This window comes from Cebus imitator, unplaced genomic scaffold, assembly GCF_001604975.1.
Source record: "Cebus imitator isolate Cc_AM_T3 unplaced genomic scaffold, Cebus_imitator-1.0 Scaffold28, whole genome shotgun sequence".
Taxonomy (NCBI): domain Eukaryota; kingdom Metazoa; phylum Chordata; class Mammalia; order Primates; family Cebidae; genus Cebus; species Cebus imitator.
The window spans coordinates 2,354,955-2,376,086 of NW_016107343.1; the positions used below are offsets into that span (position 1 = coordinate 2,354,955).

The following is a 21,132-nucleotide window of genomic DNA, read 5'->3' on the forward strand; positions in this document are numbered from 1 at the left end:
TTGAAATTGAAAAAAAAATAAAACAGAGATAATCATCCCCCCAAAAAATACATTCCACTTACTCCCTGGCAGATGTCAAATGAATTATTGTACTTTATTTAACAGATGTGGACTGAATCTTTAACATATTGTATACATAGTTCCAGATGCTGTGAACAAGGTGCCTAGTGAACAAATACACAGTCCTTGCTGTTCAAGAACCTAGAGTTTAATGTCAGTAGAACATGTAAAAATAATATATACAACTAAATTAATGAGATTATTTTAGATAGTGACACATACACTCATGAAAAGAAAACAGCGAAGAAATTAAGAATAATATGGAGATGGGGTGATCTAGTTTTAGATTGTGTGGTCAGGAAAACTTAAGAGATTGGAGTGACAAGGAAGACTCAGCCTTATGGATCATGAGAGGCTTTTGGAATGTATTAAAGGGTTTTATATAGGGATATAAAATGATCTCATTTACAGTTTAAAAAGCTCTGCTCTGGCTACTGTGTAAAGAATGGGTTGTACAAGTTTCAAGATTATGAGCAGGAAGATCAGTTATTGCCTGAGTCCAGGAAGGAAGTGATATAGTTTAGACTAAGATGGTAGCAATAGAGACCAAGAAGAGGAGAAAGATTCTTCACACATACTATAAAAAAAATATGGCAGAGCTTTGAAAGGAATGAGAGAAGAGGATGAATCAAGGACAATTTATGACTACCTGTATGAATCTGGAAACATTTCTGAACCAGAGAAAACTAGAGACAAATGCATTTTGGAATATAAATAAAGAATTCCACTTTGATCATATTGAGTTTGAGATATCTCCTAGATAGGTAAATTGGAAGTTAAGTAGGCAATTAGATATGCAAGTCCTAAGCTCAATGGAGAAATCAGAGCTGGAGACAAATACCTAGAAGTTGTGGAAATCATAGGTGGTATTTAAGCCAGGGAGTCGGTATCACCCCAAATTAGCATATAGACAGAGCAAAGTAGTTGCATAGGAATGAACCCCAGGGTACTCCAATTTTAGAGGCCATGCAGAAAAGGGGGGATTGGCAAAGGAAAATAGAAAGGAGTGACCAAGGAAATAGGAGGAAAACACAGAGAAATTTGTGGCACAGAGGCAAAGGAAAGTAAGTGGTGAACAAAGAAAGCACAGTTAACTGGGTCAAATGCTACTCAGAGGCTGAGCTGGATGAAGACAAGTAAGTAGCCATTGGATTCGACAACACAAAGGCCATTAGTACCCTTGGCAGGAGCAATTTAAAACATAAGCCAAACTGGAATGTGTTGTAATGGAGAATAGGCGGTAACAAAGACAAAAAAATATAGACCATGTTTTCAAGAGGGGCTTCTGAAAAGGGGAGAAAATATATGGCCATATCTCAAGAGAAACACATAGTATCAGGGGATCTCTCTGTCTTGTCTTCTCTCTCTGTGTGTGTATATAGAATATTTGCACACACACACACAGAGAATATTTATATTCTGTATACACGTATATATTTAAATTTATGTTTTCTTTATTAAGATGCAAACTATTAGAGAGTAGTCTATTTCCTAAAGAAATTACCCAGTAGACAGGATTGGGTTGATGACTGTGTCAGTTATTGATTTATTGCCTCTTGACTCCAAATTCGCCCTTTATACATTCTCTGCAATAATGGACATATCTCCCTTAAGAACCCTCCTGTATAGTGAGCACATTTTTAAGCCTTCTTAGTAGAGGGTTTTCAAGGGGCATTGCAGAAAGAAGGAACCCTCCTGCTGTTCCTGGTGGCTGTGCAGTAGGCTAGTGTTTCGGTATGTGAAACACCCAGCGGGGCTCTTCCCCAGCCATGTTCCCAGAATAAGCAATCTTTTGGCAACCCTGCAGCCTCATCCTGGCCTGGTGATACGCTTTCGTGGCCTTCCGATTTAGCTACGGCATCCCAACACTCCCTGCCTGTGAAGGCCTCCTGCCTGCATGGGCACTTGATTCCCTATACAGGACCCCTGCACAGCTCATCTTTGTCCTGGGCCCTTACCCACTTGTCCACACCCCTGGTTCCTGGTTGCATGCACCCTGCCTGGACTATGGAGGATTCCTTTCTGCTTGTCCAGCAACTGCTGACCAGCTCTAGCCTGAGAAAACCAAAGATCTTCTCTGCTTTCCAGTGAAATGAACTATACTTTTCCCAATAAGGCTGAACTACAGCCTTGGGGAAAGAGCCACTTCCAAATTGTTTTTGGACACTGTCCCTCAGCCATAGGCATAGAGATGCCTTTGTCTTATAATCACTCACTTATCAGAGTTTAATAATTCTTTATAGCAAACTTCCCCTGTGTGGCTCACTGGGTGGTTTCTACCTCTTCATTGGACCCAGACTATTAGTTACAATGATGAGAAAGATTATAACTGTAAGAATTCGCACAAACTGATACTTAAAATATGCCATTTATTTGTTTATTTATTTTGGAAAATATCCTCTCTTGAAAAAAATACCTCACCTTGTCAGTTTCTTTTCAGTATATTCTTTAATATGCTTGCCTCTTGATAATAGTTTCCCTTGGAAATTTTTACAGTTTTTTTCTTCATGGAGTGTTTATCCAAAATGTTTAAGAATCCGCTCAACTCCAAGGGCTACATGTCAATCATTTTGACTTTTTCCCTCTGTTAGAAGAACAACTTGCACTTGCTATATATATATATATATGTGTGTGTGTGTGTGTGTGTGTGTGTGTGTGTGTGTGTGTGTACTGGCCAATCATCTCAGACAGGAAATGAGCATATGAAACATCACAGAAACATGGTAACAGCTAACTCTATGTGTATATTGATTCGGTTTTCAGAAGAACCATTAAGCCTTCATGGATTGCCCCTAGAAAGTGCTAACTTCTGAGAATTATCATTCTGAATATATTTTTCTATCTGAGCTTACATTCCCTCTTAGAGTTCACATATTACAAACATATGTCTTTTTTTTTTCTTTGCTTAAAAAAAAAATCTCTGGGTCACATTCAAATTTTAGTTTCTGTGCTAAAATTATAGTGCTCTGTGTTCCCTTTAAAAAATCTTTCCCTTTAGCAAAATCTTCAATGCCCTTTATCCATCTTACCTCAAGTAGAAAGGAGTAGTGGAGAGTCACTCTATTAATAAAAGAAAGCAGGTGCTGTTCCCCGTTCCCGGAGCTTCACAACTCTTGTTCATTCTTACCTTAGCAACTATAGTAGTCCATGGTGATGCTTGAGTTAAGGTACTGCTCTTCACTCCCTTGATTTCCCTCTCTCTTCTTCACTCTCTTATTCTCTTTCATCCCCTCTCTCTTATTTTCCCTCTCCCTTTCCTTCCTCCCTCAACTACCCACCCATTGTAATTAGAATAAAATTTAAACACCTTGCCATAGGTTATAAGATCTAGCTCCTGCTTGTCTCTCTAACTTCTCAAGCCTCTTTCTCCATTTTGTCTCATGGCTGCCTCCTTTTTATCTTGCTTGCAATGCTTCTCTTCTGAGATGCTTCTCTAAATAACTAGTCACTTTCATCACCATCATGCCGTTACCCTATCGCTAATGCGATATGCTTTGTTCATATGACTTTATCATGAATTATGGAATTATTTTATATCTGTTTTTTGTTTATTATCTTTTTCCTTTATTAGAATATAAAATCTTCAGTGGTAGAGATTTAATTTGTCTTTTTGATGACTGTATACCTAAAGACTAGAACAGTTCCTGGCATATGGTAGGGATTTAAATTTTGAGCTTCTGGGTGTATATGGGGCATTAAACTGTGAACTGTGATTATTGGCAAATAAATAGAAAATGTATTATCTCCTGCCCCCACCAAAACTGGGTAAACAGATTTCAGGTGCCCTATTGTAATTGTTTTTTCCAGATGCAACTATTCTTGCCATTCTTACTATTGGGTCAGGGGCCCAATGGTGTCTGTAGCATGATGAAGAGTACAAAATTAAGGAAGAACATGGTACCAAACTGCTTTATAATAATCACATTGCCGTTTGGGAAGGTCTATTAAAATGCAAATGAGAGCGATTAAAATGTTAACCTACATGTGTAGATTATAGGATCCATTGTTATTGATTATCTACATAATAGCGTTCAGACAATAGTGGCTCTCAAACATGTTTTAAGCAGTGGAATTTTTTCAAACAAAAAGCTTACCCAGGATTCCATGTATATATAGGTAAGAGTGACTGATACTCTTTCTGGCTGAAGCAGTGATATTGGAACTGGTACTCTGCCCCCGTGGGGCACCTCTCCCACCCCTCAAGGTGTCCAAAGTACCACCTGACGCCCAGAGAGCTGAAGTTACTTATCCAGTCTTTTTTGTTGTTTTTTGAGGCTGGGTCTTGTGCGGTCACTCTGGCTGTAGTGTAGTGGTGTGTCACTGCAGCCTCAAACTCCTCGACTCAAGTGACCCTTCCACCTCAGCGTCCAAAGTGCTAGGATTACAGGTGTGAGCCGCTGCATCCAATCCTCCAAAGTCTTAAAATGATCAACAGCAACAAGACTAAAGACAAACTTCCTGAATTCTGGTGCCCTGTGCTTTTACCTGTCCTAAAAAACCAGATGATAAATACTATAGAATCAGATTAGAATCTAGTATTGGGAGTTCCTACAGAGAGAGAAAATTTAGAGGTTTTCGGGACCAAAGTGTCCTTGCCTAGAATTCTCTGCATGACTACTGGAGAATTGCCTCACGAGACTTCTCTTCTGACCTGGAAATTCATCTAGAGCTTGTGTGTAGTGGTAGAAATAAACAAACAGGACTGCTTTCTCCAAATATTTATTTTAAAATTACTTTATCACTCTGAATTTTTATACATCAGAGAGAACTTTTACCCATAGGTGTCTGGACTTCCCACTGGTGAAGAGTGGCATGATCAAGAAGGGTAGGCTGTTTTCATGAGTGTTTTTAGTTTTACTTTTCAGTGGAAGCTGAGATTAGAAATACCTCATTTAGCTGAATGGCTGGCTTAGGGATCAGCCACAGCGTAGATTCTCTGCTTGTGCTACTTGGGAATTCAGAGCCAGGCACAGCATCTGGCCTGCTAGTAGACAGTTAATGTTTTTTTTTTTTTTAACTTAAGTGAATGAATTTCAGACTTTTGTGTTATTTAACAAATATAGTTTAACAATATATTAATCTGATTTCTGACTACATGTTGAGGTGGGTGTACATTATTTGTGCCATATGCAATTGTTATGTCCCAGGCATCAACGATACTCACACTGAGATCCTGGAAAATGTCCTTTATGATGAGATATTGAATGTAACCATGAAAGTCACTAAATCTTTCTGCATCATTGTACATCTCCCTGATGTTTTCTGTTTTGATGATAACCATAGTGTCTGGGCTTCTCAGAAGGAGACGCTGAATGGCTTTGTGGACATTGAGGGCCCTTCGGATAAAAACGTCAATGGGAAAGGGTCTGAAATGCTGGCCCAGAGAAATAACAACGATAGTATTTTTTTCTCCTCCAGTTCTGTCAATGGCCCGGGTGAGGTACTCAATCTCTTTGACTGAATAGGTCATTGATGCTATCAAGGGATAACAATGTTTTTGCCACTGAATGTTGATATTCCTATCCAAATCCACAGCAAGTTGGTGTTGCAATTTTCCAGATTCATGCAGATCCACTGACTTCAGCGCTGATAACAAATAGGCGATCCCAAAATAAAAGGAGGATAAAGTTATAGAGATAGAGTAGTTATAAAAGTAGAAGAGATTTGATCAGTAAAATCAAATAAACTAATCATGTCTAATTTATTATAGGTTTTGATGAGGGGATGTTTTTGAAAATTATTTGAACAGTCAAAACTGTTATGCATCTTCTTGGATTAAGATGGTGGATATGAGGCATGACTCCTTGCAGCTTCCACGGCTGCAAGACCTGAAAGTGGGTCACATCACAAGATTCTTTGCAGACACTCTCCAGTACCAACCCAGAGCCCAGTAGCTCCACTGGGTAGCTAGACACAGAAGAGCAAAAACAATCATTACAGTTCAGCTCTAAGGAGCCACATTCCTAGGGAAAGGGGGATTAAGCCACATCAAGCCAGCACCCTGTAGGACAAAAGAATCTGAACAGCAGCACTTGAATCTTAGATCTTCCCTCTGACATAGTCTATACAAATGAGAAGAAACCCAAAAACCAATTCTGGTAATACGACAAAACAAGATTCTTGAACTCTTGCAAAACAGCATACAAGCTCACCAGGAATGGGTCCAAACCAAGAAGAAATCTCTGAATTGTCAGAAAAAGGACGTAGAAGGCTGATTATTAAGTTAAACAAGGAGGCACCAGAGAAAGGAAATTCCAACTTAAAGAAATTTAAAACATTATATAGAATATGAAAGGAAAATTCTTCAGTGAAATAGATAGTATAAATAAAAAACAATCACAACGTTTGGAAATCAAGGACATTCTTAGAGAAATGCAAAATGCACTAATAAGTCTCAGCAATAGAATTGAACAAGCAGAAGAAAGAACCTCAGAGTTAGAAGACAAGGCTTTTGAATTAACCCGATCCATCAAAGACAAAAAAAAAATTTAAAAATGAACAAAGCCACCAAGAAGTTTGGGCATTATGCTAAATGCCTAAACTTAAGAATAATTGGTATTCCCAAAGAAGAAGAGAAATATAAAAGTCTGGAAAACATAGTTGAGGGACTAATCAAGGAAAACTTCCCTGACTTTGCTAGAGATCTAGACATCCAAATATAAGGAGCTCAAAGAACACCTAGGAAATTAATCACATAAAGATCATTAATCACATAAAGATCATTGTCTAGGCACATGGTCGTAATCATCACGTTATCTAAAATCACGATGGGGCCAAGGGAGGGACAGCAGGGGTGAGGGATAACACGGGGAGAAATGCCAGATGTAGGTGATGGGGGGATGGAGGCAGCAAACCACACTGCCATGTGTGTACCTATGCAACAATCCTGAATGATCTGCACATGTACCCCAGTACCTAAAGTACAATAAAAAAATAATAAAGTCAAGGTGAAGGGAAAAATCTTAAGAGCTGTGAGGCAAAGGCATCAGGTAGCCTATAAAAGAAAACCTATCAGATTAACAGCTGATTTCTCAGCAGAAATCAGAAGGGCTTGGGGTTCTATTTTTAGCCTCCTTAAACAAAACAATTATCGGCCAAGAATTTTGTATCCAGTGAAACTAAGCTTCATGAATTAAGGAAAGATAGTCTTTCAGACAAATGCTGAGAGAATTTGCCACTACCAGCCAGCACTACAATGACTGCTAAAAGGGGCTCTAAATCTTGAAACAAATTATCAAAATATACCAAAATAGAACCTCCTTAAAGCATAAATCTCACAGGATCTATATATAATAACAAAATGAAAACAAAAACAAAAACAAAAACAAGGTATTCAGGCAACAAGTAGCACAATGAATAGAATAGTATCTTATATCTCAATACTAACATTGAATGTAGCTGGCCTCATTATTCCACTCAAAACTTACAGAATGGAAGAATGGGTAAGAATTTACCAACCAAGTTTCTGCTATCTTCAGGAGAGTCACCTGTTAATAATACATAAGGACTCACATAAATTTAAGGTAAAGTGGTGGAAAAAGATATTTCATGCAAATAGACACCAAAAGCAAGCAGGAACAGCTATTCTTATGTCAGACAAAACAAACCTTAAAGCAACAGCAGTTAAAAAAGACAAAGAGGGACATCGTATAATGATAAAATAACTAATTAAACAGGAAAATACCACAATTCTAAATATATATACATCTAACACTGGAGCTTTCACATTTACAAAATAATTACTAATAGACCAAAGAAATGAGAGAGATGGCAACACAATAATAGTGGGGAACTTTAACACTCCACTGGCAGCACTACACAGGTCATCAAGACAGTCAACAAAGAAACAACAGACTTAAACTATACAGGTCATCAAGACAGTCAACAAAGAAACAACAGACTTAAACTATACCCTGCAAGAAATGGACTTAACAGATTTTTTTTTTTTTTTTTTGGAGACGGAGTTTCGCTCTTGTTACCCAGGCTGGAGTGCAATGGCGTGATCTCAGCTCACCGCAACCTCTGCCTCCTGGGTTCAAGCAATTCTCCTGCCTCAGCCTCTGAGTAGCTGGGACTACAGGCACGCGCCACCATGCTCAGCTAATTTTTTGTATTTTTAGTAGAGACGGGGTTTCACCATGTTGACCAGGATGGTCTTGATCTCTTGACCTTGTGATCCACCCGCCTCGGCCTCCCAAAGTGCTGGGATTACAGGCTTGAGCCACCGCGCCCGACTTAACAGATATTTACAGAATATTCTACCCAGCAACTGAAGAATACACATTCTATTCATGAGCACATGGAAGATTCTCCAAGATAGACCACATGACAGGCCACAAAACAAGTCTCAGTAAATTTAAGAAAATCGAAATTACATCTCTGAGACCACAGTGGATTAAAATTGGAAATCAACTCCAAAAAGAACCCTCAAAACCATGCAAATACATGGAAATTAAATAACCCACCCCTGAGTGATCATTGGGTCAGCAATGAAATCAAGATGGAAATTTAAAAAATTTTTGAACTAAACAATAATAATGATACAAACAATCAAAACCTCTGTGATACAGCAAAAGTGATGCTCAGAAAAGGTCACAGCCTTAAATGCCTACATCAAAAAGTCTGAGAAAGCACAAATAGATAATCTAAGGTCATACCTCATGGATCTGGAGAAACAAGAACAGTCCAAACCCAAACCCACCAGAAGAAAAGAAATAATGAAGATCAGAGAAGAACTAAATGAAACTGAAACAAAATACAAAAATAAATGAAACAAAAAGTTGGTTATTTGAAAAGATAAATAAAATTGATAGACCATTAGCGAGATTAACCAAGAAAAGAGAGAAGATCCAAATAAGCTCAATTAGAAATGAAACAGGAGATATCACAACTGATACCACAGAAATAGAAAAGATTATTCAAGGCTACTATCAACACCTTTACATACATAAACTAGAAAACCTAGAATAGACAGATACGTACCTGGAAATATACAACCCTCCTAGATTAAACCAGAATTATATAGAATCTCTGAACAGACCAATAACAAGGAGTGAGACAGAAATGGTAATAAATAAATTGTCAACACAAAAAAGTTCAGGATAGATTCACAGCTGATTTCTGTCAGATATTCAAAGAAGAATTGATATAAATCCTATGGACACTGTTCCAAAAGATAGAGAAAGAGGGAATCCTCCCTAAATCATTCTATAGAGCCAGTATCATCCTAATACCAAAACCGGGGAAAGACACAACAAAAAAAGAAGACTACAGACCAATATCCCTGATGAGCATAGATGCTAAAATCCTCAACAAAATACTAGCTAACCAAATCCAACAGCATATCAAAAAGATAATCTACCATATTCAAGTGGGTTTCATACCAGGGATGCAGGGATTGTTTAACAGACGTAAGCCAATAAATGTGATACACCACATAAACAGAATTAGAAACGAAAATCACATGATCATCTCAATACATACAGAAAAAGCATTTGAGAAAATCCAGCATCCATTATGATTAAAACCCTCAGCAAAATCAGCATAGAATGAACATATCTTAAGGTAATAAAAGCCATCTACAACAAACCCCCAGCCAACATAATACTGAATGGGGAAAAGTTGAAAGCATTCCCTCTGAGAATTGGAACAAGACAAGGATGCCCATTTTGACCACTTCTCTTCAGCATAGTACTGGAAGTTCTAGCTAGAGCATTTGGACAAAAGAAAGAAATAAAGGGCATTCGAATCACTAAATAGGAAGTCAAACTGTTGCTGTTTGCTGATAATATGATAGTATACCTAGAAAACCCTAAAGACCTGCCCAAAAAGCTCCTAGTACTAGTAAATGAATTTAGCAGTTTTAGGATACAATATTAATATACACAAAGCAACAGCTTTGCTATACACCAACAGCGACTAAACTAAGAATCAATCAAGAACTCAATCCCTTTCACAGTAGCTGCAAACAAAACAAAACAAAAACAAAAACAACTTAGGAATATACCTAGCCAAGGACATGAAAGACCCCTATAAGGGAAACTACAAAACACTGCTGAAAGAAATTATAGATGACACAAATAAATGGAAACACATCACATGCTCATGGGTGGATAGAATCAATATCGTGAAAATGTCTGTACTGTCAAAAGCAATCTAAAAATTCAATACAATTTTCATCAAAATACCACCATCGTTCTTCACAGAACTAGAAGAAACGATCCTAAAATGCATATGAAACCAAAAAAGACCCCGCATAGACAAAGCAAGAAAGCAAAAAGAACAAATCTGGAGGCATCACATTACCTGACTTCACACTATACTATAAGGCCATAGTCATCAAGGTGCATGATACTGTTATAAAAATAGGCACATAGACCAATGGAACAGAATAGAGAACCCAGAAATAAAGCCCAATACTTACAGCCAACTGATCTTTGACAAAGCAAACAAAAACATAAAGTGGGGAAAGGACACCCTATTTAACAAATGGTGCAGGGATAATTGGCAAGCCACATATAGAAGAATGAAAGTGGATCCTCATCTCTTACCTTATACAAAAATCAACTCCAGATGGACCAAAGACTTAGTCTAAGACCTGCAGCCATAAGGATTCTAGTAGGTAATGTCAGAAAAACTCTTCTAGACATTGGTTTAGGCAAAAACATTGTGACCAAGAACCCAAAAGCAAATGCAACAAAAACAAAGATAAACAAATGGGACTTAATTAAACTAAAGTGCTTCAGCATAGCTAAACATATAACCAGCTGAGTAACAGACAACTCATAGAGTGGAAGAAAATCTTCACAATCTGTACATCCAACAAAGGACTAATATCAAGAATCTACAAAGAACTCAAAGAAGTCAGCGAGAAAAAGATAATCCCATCAAAAAGTGGGCTAAGGACATGAATAGACAATTCTCAAAAAATGCTATACAGATGGTTAACAAACATTTGGAAAAATGCTCAACATCACTAATTATCAGGGAATGCAAATAAAACCACAATGTGATACGACCTCATTCCATATTAAGAAAAAAAGGCCAGATTCAAAAAAATCAATAAATGTTTGTGTGGTTGTGGTGAAAAGGGAGCACTTTTACACCGCTGGTGAGAATGTAAACTAGTACAACCACTATGAAAAACAGTGGAGATCCCTTAAAGAGCTAAAAGTAGATCTACCATTTGATTCAGCAAACTCACTTCTTTGTATCTATCCAGGGAAAAATAAGTCATTATACTAAAAAGATGCTTGTACATACATGTTAATAGCAGCACAATTTGCAGTTGCAAAAATATAGAACCAGCCACATGCTCATCAGTCATTGAGAGGATAAAGAAAATGTGGCGTATATATACTATAGAATACTACTCTGCCATGAAAAGGAATGAATTAATGGCATTTGCCACAACCTGGATGAAATGAAAGGCTATTATTCTAAGTGAAGTAACTCAGGAATGGAAAACCAAACATTGTATGTTCTCACCCCTGTGCGGGAACTAAGCTATGAAGATGAAAAGACCTAAGAATGATACATTGGACTTTGGGGACTCGGAGGAAAGGGTCAAGGTTGGAGAGGGATAAAAGACTATACATTGGGCACAGTGTACACTGTTTGAGTGATGGGTGCATCAAAATCTCAGAAATCGGCACTAAAGAACTTATTTATGTAACCAAATACCACCTGTTCCCTAAAAACCTATTGAAATAAAAAAAAATTTAAAAAGTGTTATGCAATGTAAGAGATTATGTGCATGTCATCTTATAGAATCATGTGGAATCTAATGGGCTAGGGTTGGAAAGGTAGTGAGGTAACTTCCTTGGAGGACTATGTGGTCAGTTTTGTAGGTATTATTTTTCTACATTTTGTTGATTGTAAACTAAGCTCATTTGAGGATAGAGAAAGGTACTCATTGATGGTCTTTACATAAAAAAAAGCAAGTAAACCTATTTCCCCAGATACTCTTTAAAATCCATCAAGACTGAAATTATATTCTGTACTTCTGTGTTTCCTTCACATATGCATGGCATAATATTAAGTGCCTTATCTATAAGAATAAGTATTACTAGTCATTTGTGGAGCCCTTTACAATATACAAAGCATTTATTTGGACTGACCTATCCATTCACCTCAAAGATCCTCTCATGTACATTTAATTGACACATGATTAGAATAAAATGAAGTTCTTCCATTTTCATCATATTAATTAGATTTTTATCAGAACATCAGGGCTGCTTTGTAGTTAGAACTTTTGAGGAAAATGTGTAGAGAAGAATTATTGATGCTTTGTAATACAGGATTGTCTTAGAAGGAAAGGGCTACATTTGAAGACTTAACCCAGTGAGGCTGGAAAACAGAAATGCTGTAAGGTGGGTTGGAGGAAAATGGCAGAGCTATTTTCTTCACTCTGCCTTGGACAACTTACTTCAGTTTTCTTTTCCAAATCACACTCTGGCCATAGAATTTAACTTTTAACACAGTGTACAACTGATGTTTTCCTATGACAAATTAAAAGATGAGTTGAAGAGGGTAGGTAACTCCATAACTTAGTCCTTTTTATGACCTAAGAGAATCACCGTTATAGAATGTGATGCTAAAGGCTATCACTAGACCCTGAATTTTGTAGATGAGGTAATTGAGGTTACCCTAGGAGTTCAGTCATTTACCAGAGGTCACAATTTAAAGTTCTCTCTTCTGTTGAGAATTTTTCTTAAAGCTTAGAACTAAGGCCCTACCAATTTTCTTGCTTTTATTGGTTCAACTTTCCTTCTAAGTTTGAAATCATGAGTGGCTTCATTTTAGGAAGGCCAGGATGGAGCCACAGCTACTGTATTGCTCTCAGTGCTGAGAGCCAGGGTCTGGGGACATAGAGGGACAGGCAATGGTTTTGTAGGCGAGATTGCTAAGGTCTACTAGCAAATTCTAAGTTATTACTGGTACACTCTTGGTTTAGCAAATAGAGCAACTGGACTAGGATTTTAGCAACTGGATTCTAGCCCTGACCCTTAAATTAACTAACAATAATAATTGCAATGGCTGTTGTTTTTTGGGGCACTTCCTATGTGCCACTGTGCCTTGCAATGTGTTAAATACTTTATATCCGTTACTTCATTTAATCTTCTGTACAAACACCAGGTAATACTCATATTAGTCTGTTTGCATTGCTATAAAGGAATACCTGAAGCTGGATAATTTATAAGGAAAAGAGCCTTATTTGGCTGATGGTTCTTCAGGATGTCCAAGTGTGGCATCAGCATTTGTTCAGCATCTGGTGAGGGCAGGAAGCTTTTAGTCATGGCAGAAGGCAAGGGGAGCCAGTATGTCACATGGTGAGAGAGGGAGCAAGAAAGATGCCAAGCTCTTTTAAACAACGAGTTCTCACATGAACTGACAGAGTGAGAACTCACTTATTACCATGGCGGCGGGGTGTGGGGGGTAGTACCAAGCCATTCATGAGAGATCCACCTCCATGACCCAAACACTTCCCACTATGTCCCACCTCCAGTGTTGGAGATCATGTTTCAACATGAGATTTGGAGGGAACAATCAGTCAAACTATATCATTATTATTATTCCTGGTCAATTGAGGAGGAACACCAGGCGGGGAAAAAACTAACATGCCCAAAGTCATTGTTTCTAAGTAGCACAGACTAGATAGGTTAGACCTCAAGCCCATGCTTTACTTGTGTCTACTTAATGCAAAGTCTAACTCAATTCTGACATCTATTCTCTTAGATAATGATGACAGTAATGATACCTTACATCAAAGAGAACTTGTAAGAAACAATATTCTAAATGCATTGCATGCATTACCTCATTTTACCAGATAGAAACTCTTTTCAGTAGACAGATGAGAAAACCGAGGAATGGAATGGTTATATAACTTGTTCAAAGTTACCCAGATAGGAGGTGAAGTCAGGTTTTGAACCCAGGCTATCTGGTTCTAGAATCACACCTTTAATCATTTTGCTGATTCTAGAAGCTGGACAATTTAATATCTCAAGTTATCTTTGGCTCCATCAATAGTTTTCTGAGCATACTGGGTGCATATTGAAGTACGAATTCTGCAGAGGTAGGGATATAATAAACCTTTTTATATACTGGTTTCTTTCCAGTTAGATATCCATATTTCTTTTAAAGGAAGGAAAACAATGCCTTGTGAAAAATTTTGGTGTGTTGTGATTGAGAAATATGAAAAAAAAGAAGCATTTCCCATATACCCTTCTCTACTTTGAAATAGAAAAGAAATTTCTTAAAGGGGTAAGAATTATAGCTTAGACTGAGGCATACTGTTGATACTGGCTTTGAAGTATTCCATCCACTGGCGGATCGTTGAATCTCCCATTAGATATATGAATTTTCCTCTCAGGCATTCCTTCATTTCGACTGTAGCCAAACTACAGGAGACAGGATTCCATGTGTTTCTCCAGACATACCCACTGGGGATTGTGGCTGTCATTCCAAGCTTGCATTTCTCTTTCATTGCAACTGTTTCTTCTGCCAAAGAATCAGTGAGAAAGGATCTTCCAAAACATCAAATTACTAATCAGTATTTGTTAAGAGCTCTCTATCCTCTAAGTATCCTAAGAGGGAGTAACGGTGGTGGTAGTGGTGGAAAAAGTCTTATTGAAGTATTCTCTTAACAGAACAGGTGTTTTTTCATAAAAATTTTTCTCTGATGTGAATTTCCTAAATAATGTTCATTAATGTTCATTATAAGAGTATATGTTTCCTCCCAGGAAAAAAAAATGGCTTTCTGGGGGAAAATTTAAGTATTTTCCAGCCTTTCTATGAAAATAAAGTCATCAATTCTTGCATAGAATGGAAGCTCAATTATCCTATCATTTTAGCTCACTTTGCCCCCAAGTTTGTCACAACGTAAGTGTCTTAAATGCTACCATCAAAATAAAAATCCTTTGAGTTAAATAAAGGTGATATAAAAAATGTTTAACTAGTTTGGCTTGGGAACTGGCCAATCCAAATGAATATAGCTATAGACTGGAGAGAGTCTTGGAGGTCCAAGATAGTCCAGGGACTAACCCCCTCATCATTGGCTTAGAAGAGTCTGGGAATCCAAGGGCTGAGGTAGCCAAGATGGTGAGGAGCCCATGGCATGTTTGGGGCAGTGATTATCATTAAACTGAAAGAAGTGGTTTAATATTTTAACAACTAGGATGAGTGTACTCTTGCATGTGTGGTGAAAAATAACATTTCTACATCTAGGTACATATTTACACTTCAGTGTAGACAGGTTTATAGTGATTAGCAAGGTTTTCCTTTTTTTGTGATTAGCTTTAATGCTGAACTTGCAGAGACTTAAAAGCTCTTGTCTTGAATCATTTTAGATAGGAATTTCCTAGGCTATTTGGATTCAAAGGAATTGGAGAGAAACTAGTAAATATAAATGTGGAAGTTCTATTTTGTATGCTAACAATTGTTTGAAAGGTGGCAAAGATCAAGAGGGAAGGATTAAAATAAATTGACACCCAGATGGCAGGTTGGAAACCTCTAGATGGTGGTAGGCTAGTGGTGATGTGGAAAGAGGTGATGGCAGTGGTATGAAAAGGGGTGTCGTGGGGAGGTAAAGAACTGAGTATAGAATTGGAAAAGAGTTAAAGTTTAAAAGTTGTATAAAATGGGCAGGTAATTCATTGTCTGACAAATAGACTCATGATGAGAGTTACAGTTACTAAAATAGGCTTATGATATCCCAGTGATTCAATTATTCACTCACCTAGATAACTGGTATCTTGGCCAACCTTAGATAAGCCAGATGAACAGAGTATGATAAGACTGAAACAGTGAAAAAGTCAAGTAGAAAGAAGAAGCCCTTTAAGTGGGTCTAGAACTAGGCACCACCCACCAAACACACGGATACTTACTGTTGCATTTGGAGACACTAATTGTATTGAATTTTTCCATAATCTCTACACCCACATTTGACCTTAAAAACACAAAAATGGAAATTAATCTATCGGTGGCCTCAAATCAGGAAACATACAGAAGCTAGATTATCCAGTGCTTCAGTTATTTCTTAGAGATAAGTCAATTATTCTACCTTCAATTTCAGGTCATTTAGTAAATTTCCATTTCTTTGCCTATTAGGCCATGGGATACAGTTACTCAGAAAATATGCAAGAGGATTTATGGAGATGCAGAAAAAAACAGAGTGAAGCTGACCAGGTATGTGCCATTGTTGAAGTCAGTCACCTTTCCTGAAGCACCTGCCATTAGGGCTGGGGAGGACATCCTGGCTCTCAGGAAATCCCCATGTATGTGCACACACACATATACATGTGCATTTCTCATTTTCTTTTAGTTTTTATTCTGTATTTATTTTTTATCTCTTTGATAAAAATTAAATATTCAAAAAGTTTGTGGTTTACTAGAGGATGGGCACTGTCTTTAAATGAATTCACAGATCCTTTCCCAAAAGGCTCTTGCTAAAGACACCCAAAGTTGATACACACACGACATTTCTTTGGATCAGTATATAGGCCAAATCACAATATTTGCACAGGGAATCTCAAGAAGTAATTATATTTACCTTTCAAAGAGGCTCTTTTCTTGTTTGCTAAGATAAGAAACTTGCTTGTTCTTAGAATACATGTGGGTGAGTGCAGCACAGGGTATGTGTTGAGGCCTCATGCAGTAGAAGGCTTCTTGGTCTCTGTTGTCCATGTACTGGCACAATTCGGCACTTGTCTTTAGGATCAGGCCACATTCAGAGTGGACCTGGGAGGTGCCATTGACAAACTGGCCAATGAAGATTACCCTGTCATAGCCTTGGTTCCTTGCCCTCCAGAGAGCCGACACCCCTTCACTGGGGTGGATGAGCAGCAGAGACAGAGAGACCTGGCCCTCCCAGAAGAGAGTGAAGCTGATCAGGTAGGTGCCATTGTTGAAATCAGTCACCTTTCCCGAAGCACCTGCCATCAGAGTTGGGGAGGACATCCTGGCCCTCAGGAAGTCCCCGCCATATTGCTTCCTGTGTCCCAAGTGGTCCCTCATCTCCAGCAGGATGTCCAGCTGGTCCCCCCTGCAGTATGTGTCTCGAGGGTTGAGGATGGTGGCTGTGCTGTGTGTGGCGCTGCTGGTGGTGTTCACATGATCGAAAGGTCTGGGTGGGATCTGCTGGTCTAGTTTCTCCATGATTTCCTTTATTCTCAGTTCAGTTTCTGTTAGTGACTTTAATGGTATCAGTGGTATTTTAGGGAATATGGACTTTGTGGAGTTATCCCAGTAATGGAAGGAGATAGATAAGTTTAGAGCAGACCAAAGCTGAAATGACAGCAAATGTGACATGAGATGGATAAATTTAGAGCATACCTAACCTGAAATGACAGGAAGTATAAAATGCCATGAAATTAACCTGTTCCTAGTCATTTTTACTTATTATGATTTTGAATATTTATTTACATACTATTATCAATATTATTTAAATTATCCAATAAAAATACATAGAATGGAGACTGACGGACGGGGGGACAGAGGGACAGGAGGTGAGCAAGATGGTTGCAGAAAGTCTGTTACTACTACGACAGGGATGTTGGCAATTACTTTTATGGACAGGTTAACCCAAAAAAGCCTCACTGAATCTACACAACTCACAGTTTGTTGCTCAACTATGGTTTCTACTGAAAAATGGAAACCCATCACCCTCACAAAGCCAATGCTGAGGAGATGACCAAATACCACAGTGATGACTACATTAAATTCTTGTGTTCATCTGTCCCGATTACATGTCTGAGTATAGCAAGCAGGTGCAGAGATTCAACATTAGTGAGGACTGTCCAATATTTGATGGCCTGTTTGAGTTCTGTCATTTGTCCACTGGTGGCTCTGTGGCAAGTGCTGTGAAACTTAATAAGCAGCAGATGGACATTGCTGTGAATTGGGCTGGGGGCCTGCACTATGCAAAGAAGTTCAAGGCATCTGACTTCTGTTATATCAATGATACAATCTGTGCCACTCTGGAACTGCTAAAATATCACCAGAGGATGCTGCATGTTGACGTTGATGTTCACTATGATGATGGCATGGAAGAGGCCTTCTATATTATAGGCCAGGTCAGGACTACATTCTTTCATAAATATAGAGAGTACTTCCCAGGAAATGGGAACCTATGGGATACTGGGGCTGGCAAAGGCAGATATTATGCTGTTAACTGCCTGCTCCTAGATGGGATTGATGATGAGTCCTATGAGGACATTTTCAAACTGGTCATGTCCAAAGTAATAGAGGTGTTCCTGTCTAGCGTCATGGTCTTACAGCATGGCTCAGATGCCTTGTCTAGGGATCAGTTAGATTGCTTTAATCTGACTATCAAAGGGCATGCCAAGTGTGTGGAATTTGTCAAGAGCTTCAACCTGCCTATGCTGATGATGGCAGAAGGCGTTTATACCATTTATAATGTTGCTCAGCGCTGGAAATAAGAAATAGCCATGGCTCTGGATATGGAGATCCCTAATGAGCCTTCGTACAATGACTACTTTGAATACTTTGGATCATATTTCAAGCCCTACATCAGTCCTTCCAATATGACTAACCAGACACTAATGAGTACTTGAGAAGATCAAACGACAGCTGTTTGAGAACTTGGTAATTTGGTCCCATCCGTCTATAGTCCAAATGTGTGTGATTCCTGAGGATGCCATCCCTGAAGAGGGTGGTGATGAGACTGAAGAAGACCCTGACAAGCTCATCTCCATCTGTTTCTCAGACAGATAAATTTCCTGTGAGGAAGAGTTCTTCAGCTCTGATGAGGCAGGAGAGGGCAGCCTCAAGATCTCTCCCATCTTCACAAAATACAAGGAGGTTAAAACAGGATGAAAAAGAGAGATTCAGAGATGAAAGAAGTCACAGAAGAGCAGAAAAACCAAGAAGGAGAAGCCAGAAGTCAAAGAGGTCAAGGAGGAGGTCAAACTGGCCCGAGGAAACCTCTCCAGCTCTGGCTTCCTGTCTAGTTCCCAACATTTCCCTCCCAAACCCTCAGATTTTATGTTTTATGTTTCTCTGTGTATTCATATAAAATTTATTAAATATAAATATCTCCAGGGACTAGACAGAAATCAAGACCCTGAGCCCAGGGCAGCTGTGCTGGGTGAACTCTTTTAGGAGCTACCTTGCCACCCATCCCTCTCCAGGTCTTAACTCTGAAGCATAAAGGATGCTAGGTCTGGGTGAAAGGAATACTTTTGTGCAAGCATAAGAAAAAATCCTGAAATGCCAAGTGCCTGCTTAGTAGCTTTGGAAAGGTGCCTTTATTGTGCTTTCTAGAAGGGGTGGCTGGGTCTTCAAGGATGCCCTGTTCTTTTCAGGCTCCTAAGGTAACATCAGCCATTTTTAGATTGGTTCCATTCTCATATCTTCTCAGTGGTCTCAAGTGAGCCAAAAAACTCACACTGCCTGCTGTCTGTCTTCTCCCAGTTCTGTAGGTGGAGGATGGTGGTCTAGTTTCCTGCCACCCTCCAACTGCAGAATTGGGGGAGTTTTGAGATACTATTTTTATTTTTGTAAGACTCTGTAATAAGATGGTATATTTCTATACTCTCTACCCCAAAGACATAGAATGGTTGAGTAGATTATAAAAAAACAAGACCTAACTCTATCCTGTTTAGAAGAGATTCACTTCAACTTTAATGACACACACAGACTGAAAGTGAAGTAACAGAAAAAGATATTCCATGCAAGTAGAAACTGAGAGAGCAGGAGTCACCATACTTACATCAGATAAATTACACTTTAAGTCAAAAACTAAAAAGAGAAAAAGAAGGTCATTATATAATAATAAAGGGATCAATTCATCAAGAAAAAATAACATATATATATACATTCAACATTTAGAGGACCTAAATATATAAAGGAAATGAAACAAGAGCTAGAAAGAAATTATTTAAGTAGACAGCAAGGGTAAAGGAGTCCTTGGCAAGGCTTCCCTTTTAACAGAAAGGATCCCCCAAATCATTTCTTTTCTAACAATGAGAAGCCTGAAAAATTGAGCTGCAAACACAGATAAGCAAGCTGGAAGCTTGGATGGGTGAATGCTGGCAGCTGTGTCAATAGAAAAGGGCTACCTGAGGGCCAGGCATGTTCAACATGGAGGCTCTGTCTTCCCTTTTCTTTGTCACCACGTGTACAGTAAAAAAGTAGGCAACATGATGCTGGCCAGGTAGAGAACCATCTGCATAATAAAATATTAGATTGGGGCAGCCAGCTTCTTTGTATGCTATGCAAATGGTACACTTACTCCTAACCAGTTATTTGTGTGCTGGTGGCATCCTGGTCTGACCAATGTTTCTTGCCCTGTGTAAATCAGACACCTCCTCCTCAGGCTCATCTATAAAATATCCTGCACTTCACTGTGGACCAGAAGACCCACTCAGGACTCCTCTCTCTGCAGAAGAGAGCTTTTCTCTTTCTTTTGCCTATGAAATCTCTGCTCTTAATCTCACTCCTTGTATGTCCACATCCTTGATTTCCTTGGAGTAAAACAATGAACCTAGGTTAATTGTGAGGGCCCACCTGGGATCTGAGGTAGATTCATTGGAAGGGTGAGAATAGGAGCAGACCCCAAGTCTTTCTTTTCATTTCAAGGCCTTCTGCTTTCCATTTTAAAATCAAACCAAATACTGGGCCCCCATCAGCCATTTAAAAACAGCATGGCTTCCAGCCTTACAAGACTCAGGGGATAGGCTTGCTGGGGAGAACTTAGCTAATCCACCAGTGTTCTTAGGATGGTGGGAATGCTGGCTTTGTTTCGAATTGGTTTCCTTTTACAGAGAGCCTAGCTGTCCTGTGGGGCTGGAAGAGGTCAAGAGGTACTGAGGGTTCCTGGCTAGGGAGACACCTGGTGTTACCTAAAGGCTTCTGTACTAATTCCAGCCTCCAACAGCCTGATGGGTGATGGCAACAGGACTCCAAATTTTTTCTATTGCAAAATTTCTCCTTTCCTATCCATAACGACCATGTCGTCTATCCACTCTGTATGCAATGCTGTGAGAATTTTTACAGTTCAGTGAAGTAATCCTGTTAGGCAAGAACAGGAAAATGCCATAGTACCTGGGAATA

The 21,132-nt window shown here is 38.8% G+C and overlaps 1 protein-coding gene across 2 annotated transcripts in view; it reads right to left on the minus strand.

Moving 5' to 3' along the window:
• Nucleotides 1-4,763: 4,763 nt before the first annotated feature.
• The window catches only part of NXPE4 (neurexophilin and PC-esterase domain family member 4), a 28,328-nt gene continuing 11,959 nt past the window's right edge, over nucleotides 4,764-21,132 (minus strand). The window contains exons 3-6 of one of the 2 annotated variants that reach the window (XM_017523319.2): nucleotides 16,610-17,343; nucleotides 15,945-16,006; nucleotides 14,353-14,559; nucleotides 4,764-5,646 (exon numbers count right to left, since the gene is read on the minus strand). In XM_017523319.2, the coding sequence (XP_017378808.1) occupies nucleotides 5,111-5,646; nucleotides 14,353-14,559; nucleotides 15,945-16,006; nucleotides 16,610-17,343 (1,539 nt within the window). In that variant the 3' untranslated portion in view covers nucleotides 4,764-5,110. The remainder of the gene's footprint in view (nucleotides 5,647-14,352; nucleotides 14,560-15,944; nucleotides 16,007-16,609; nucleotides 17,344-21,132) is intronic. The other variant, XM_017523320.2, reaches the window with a different exon arrangement.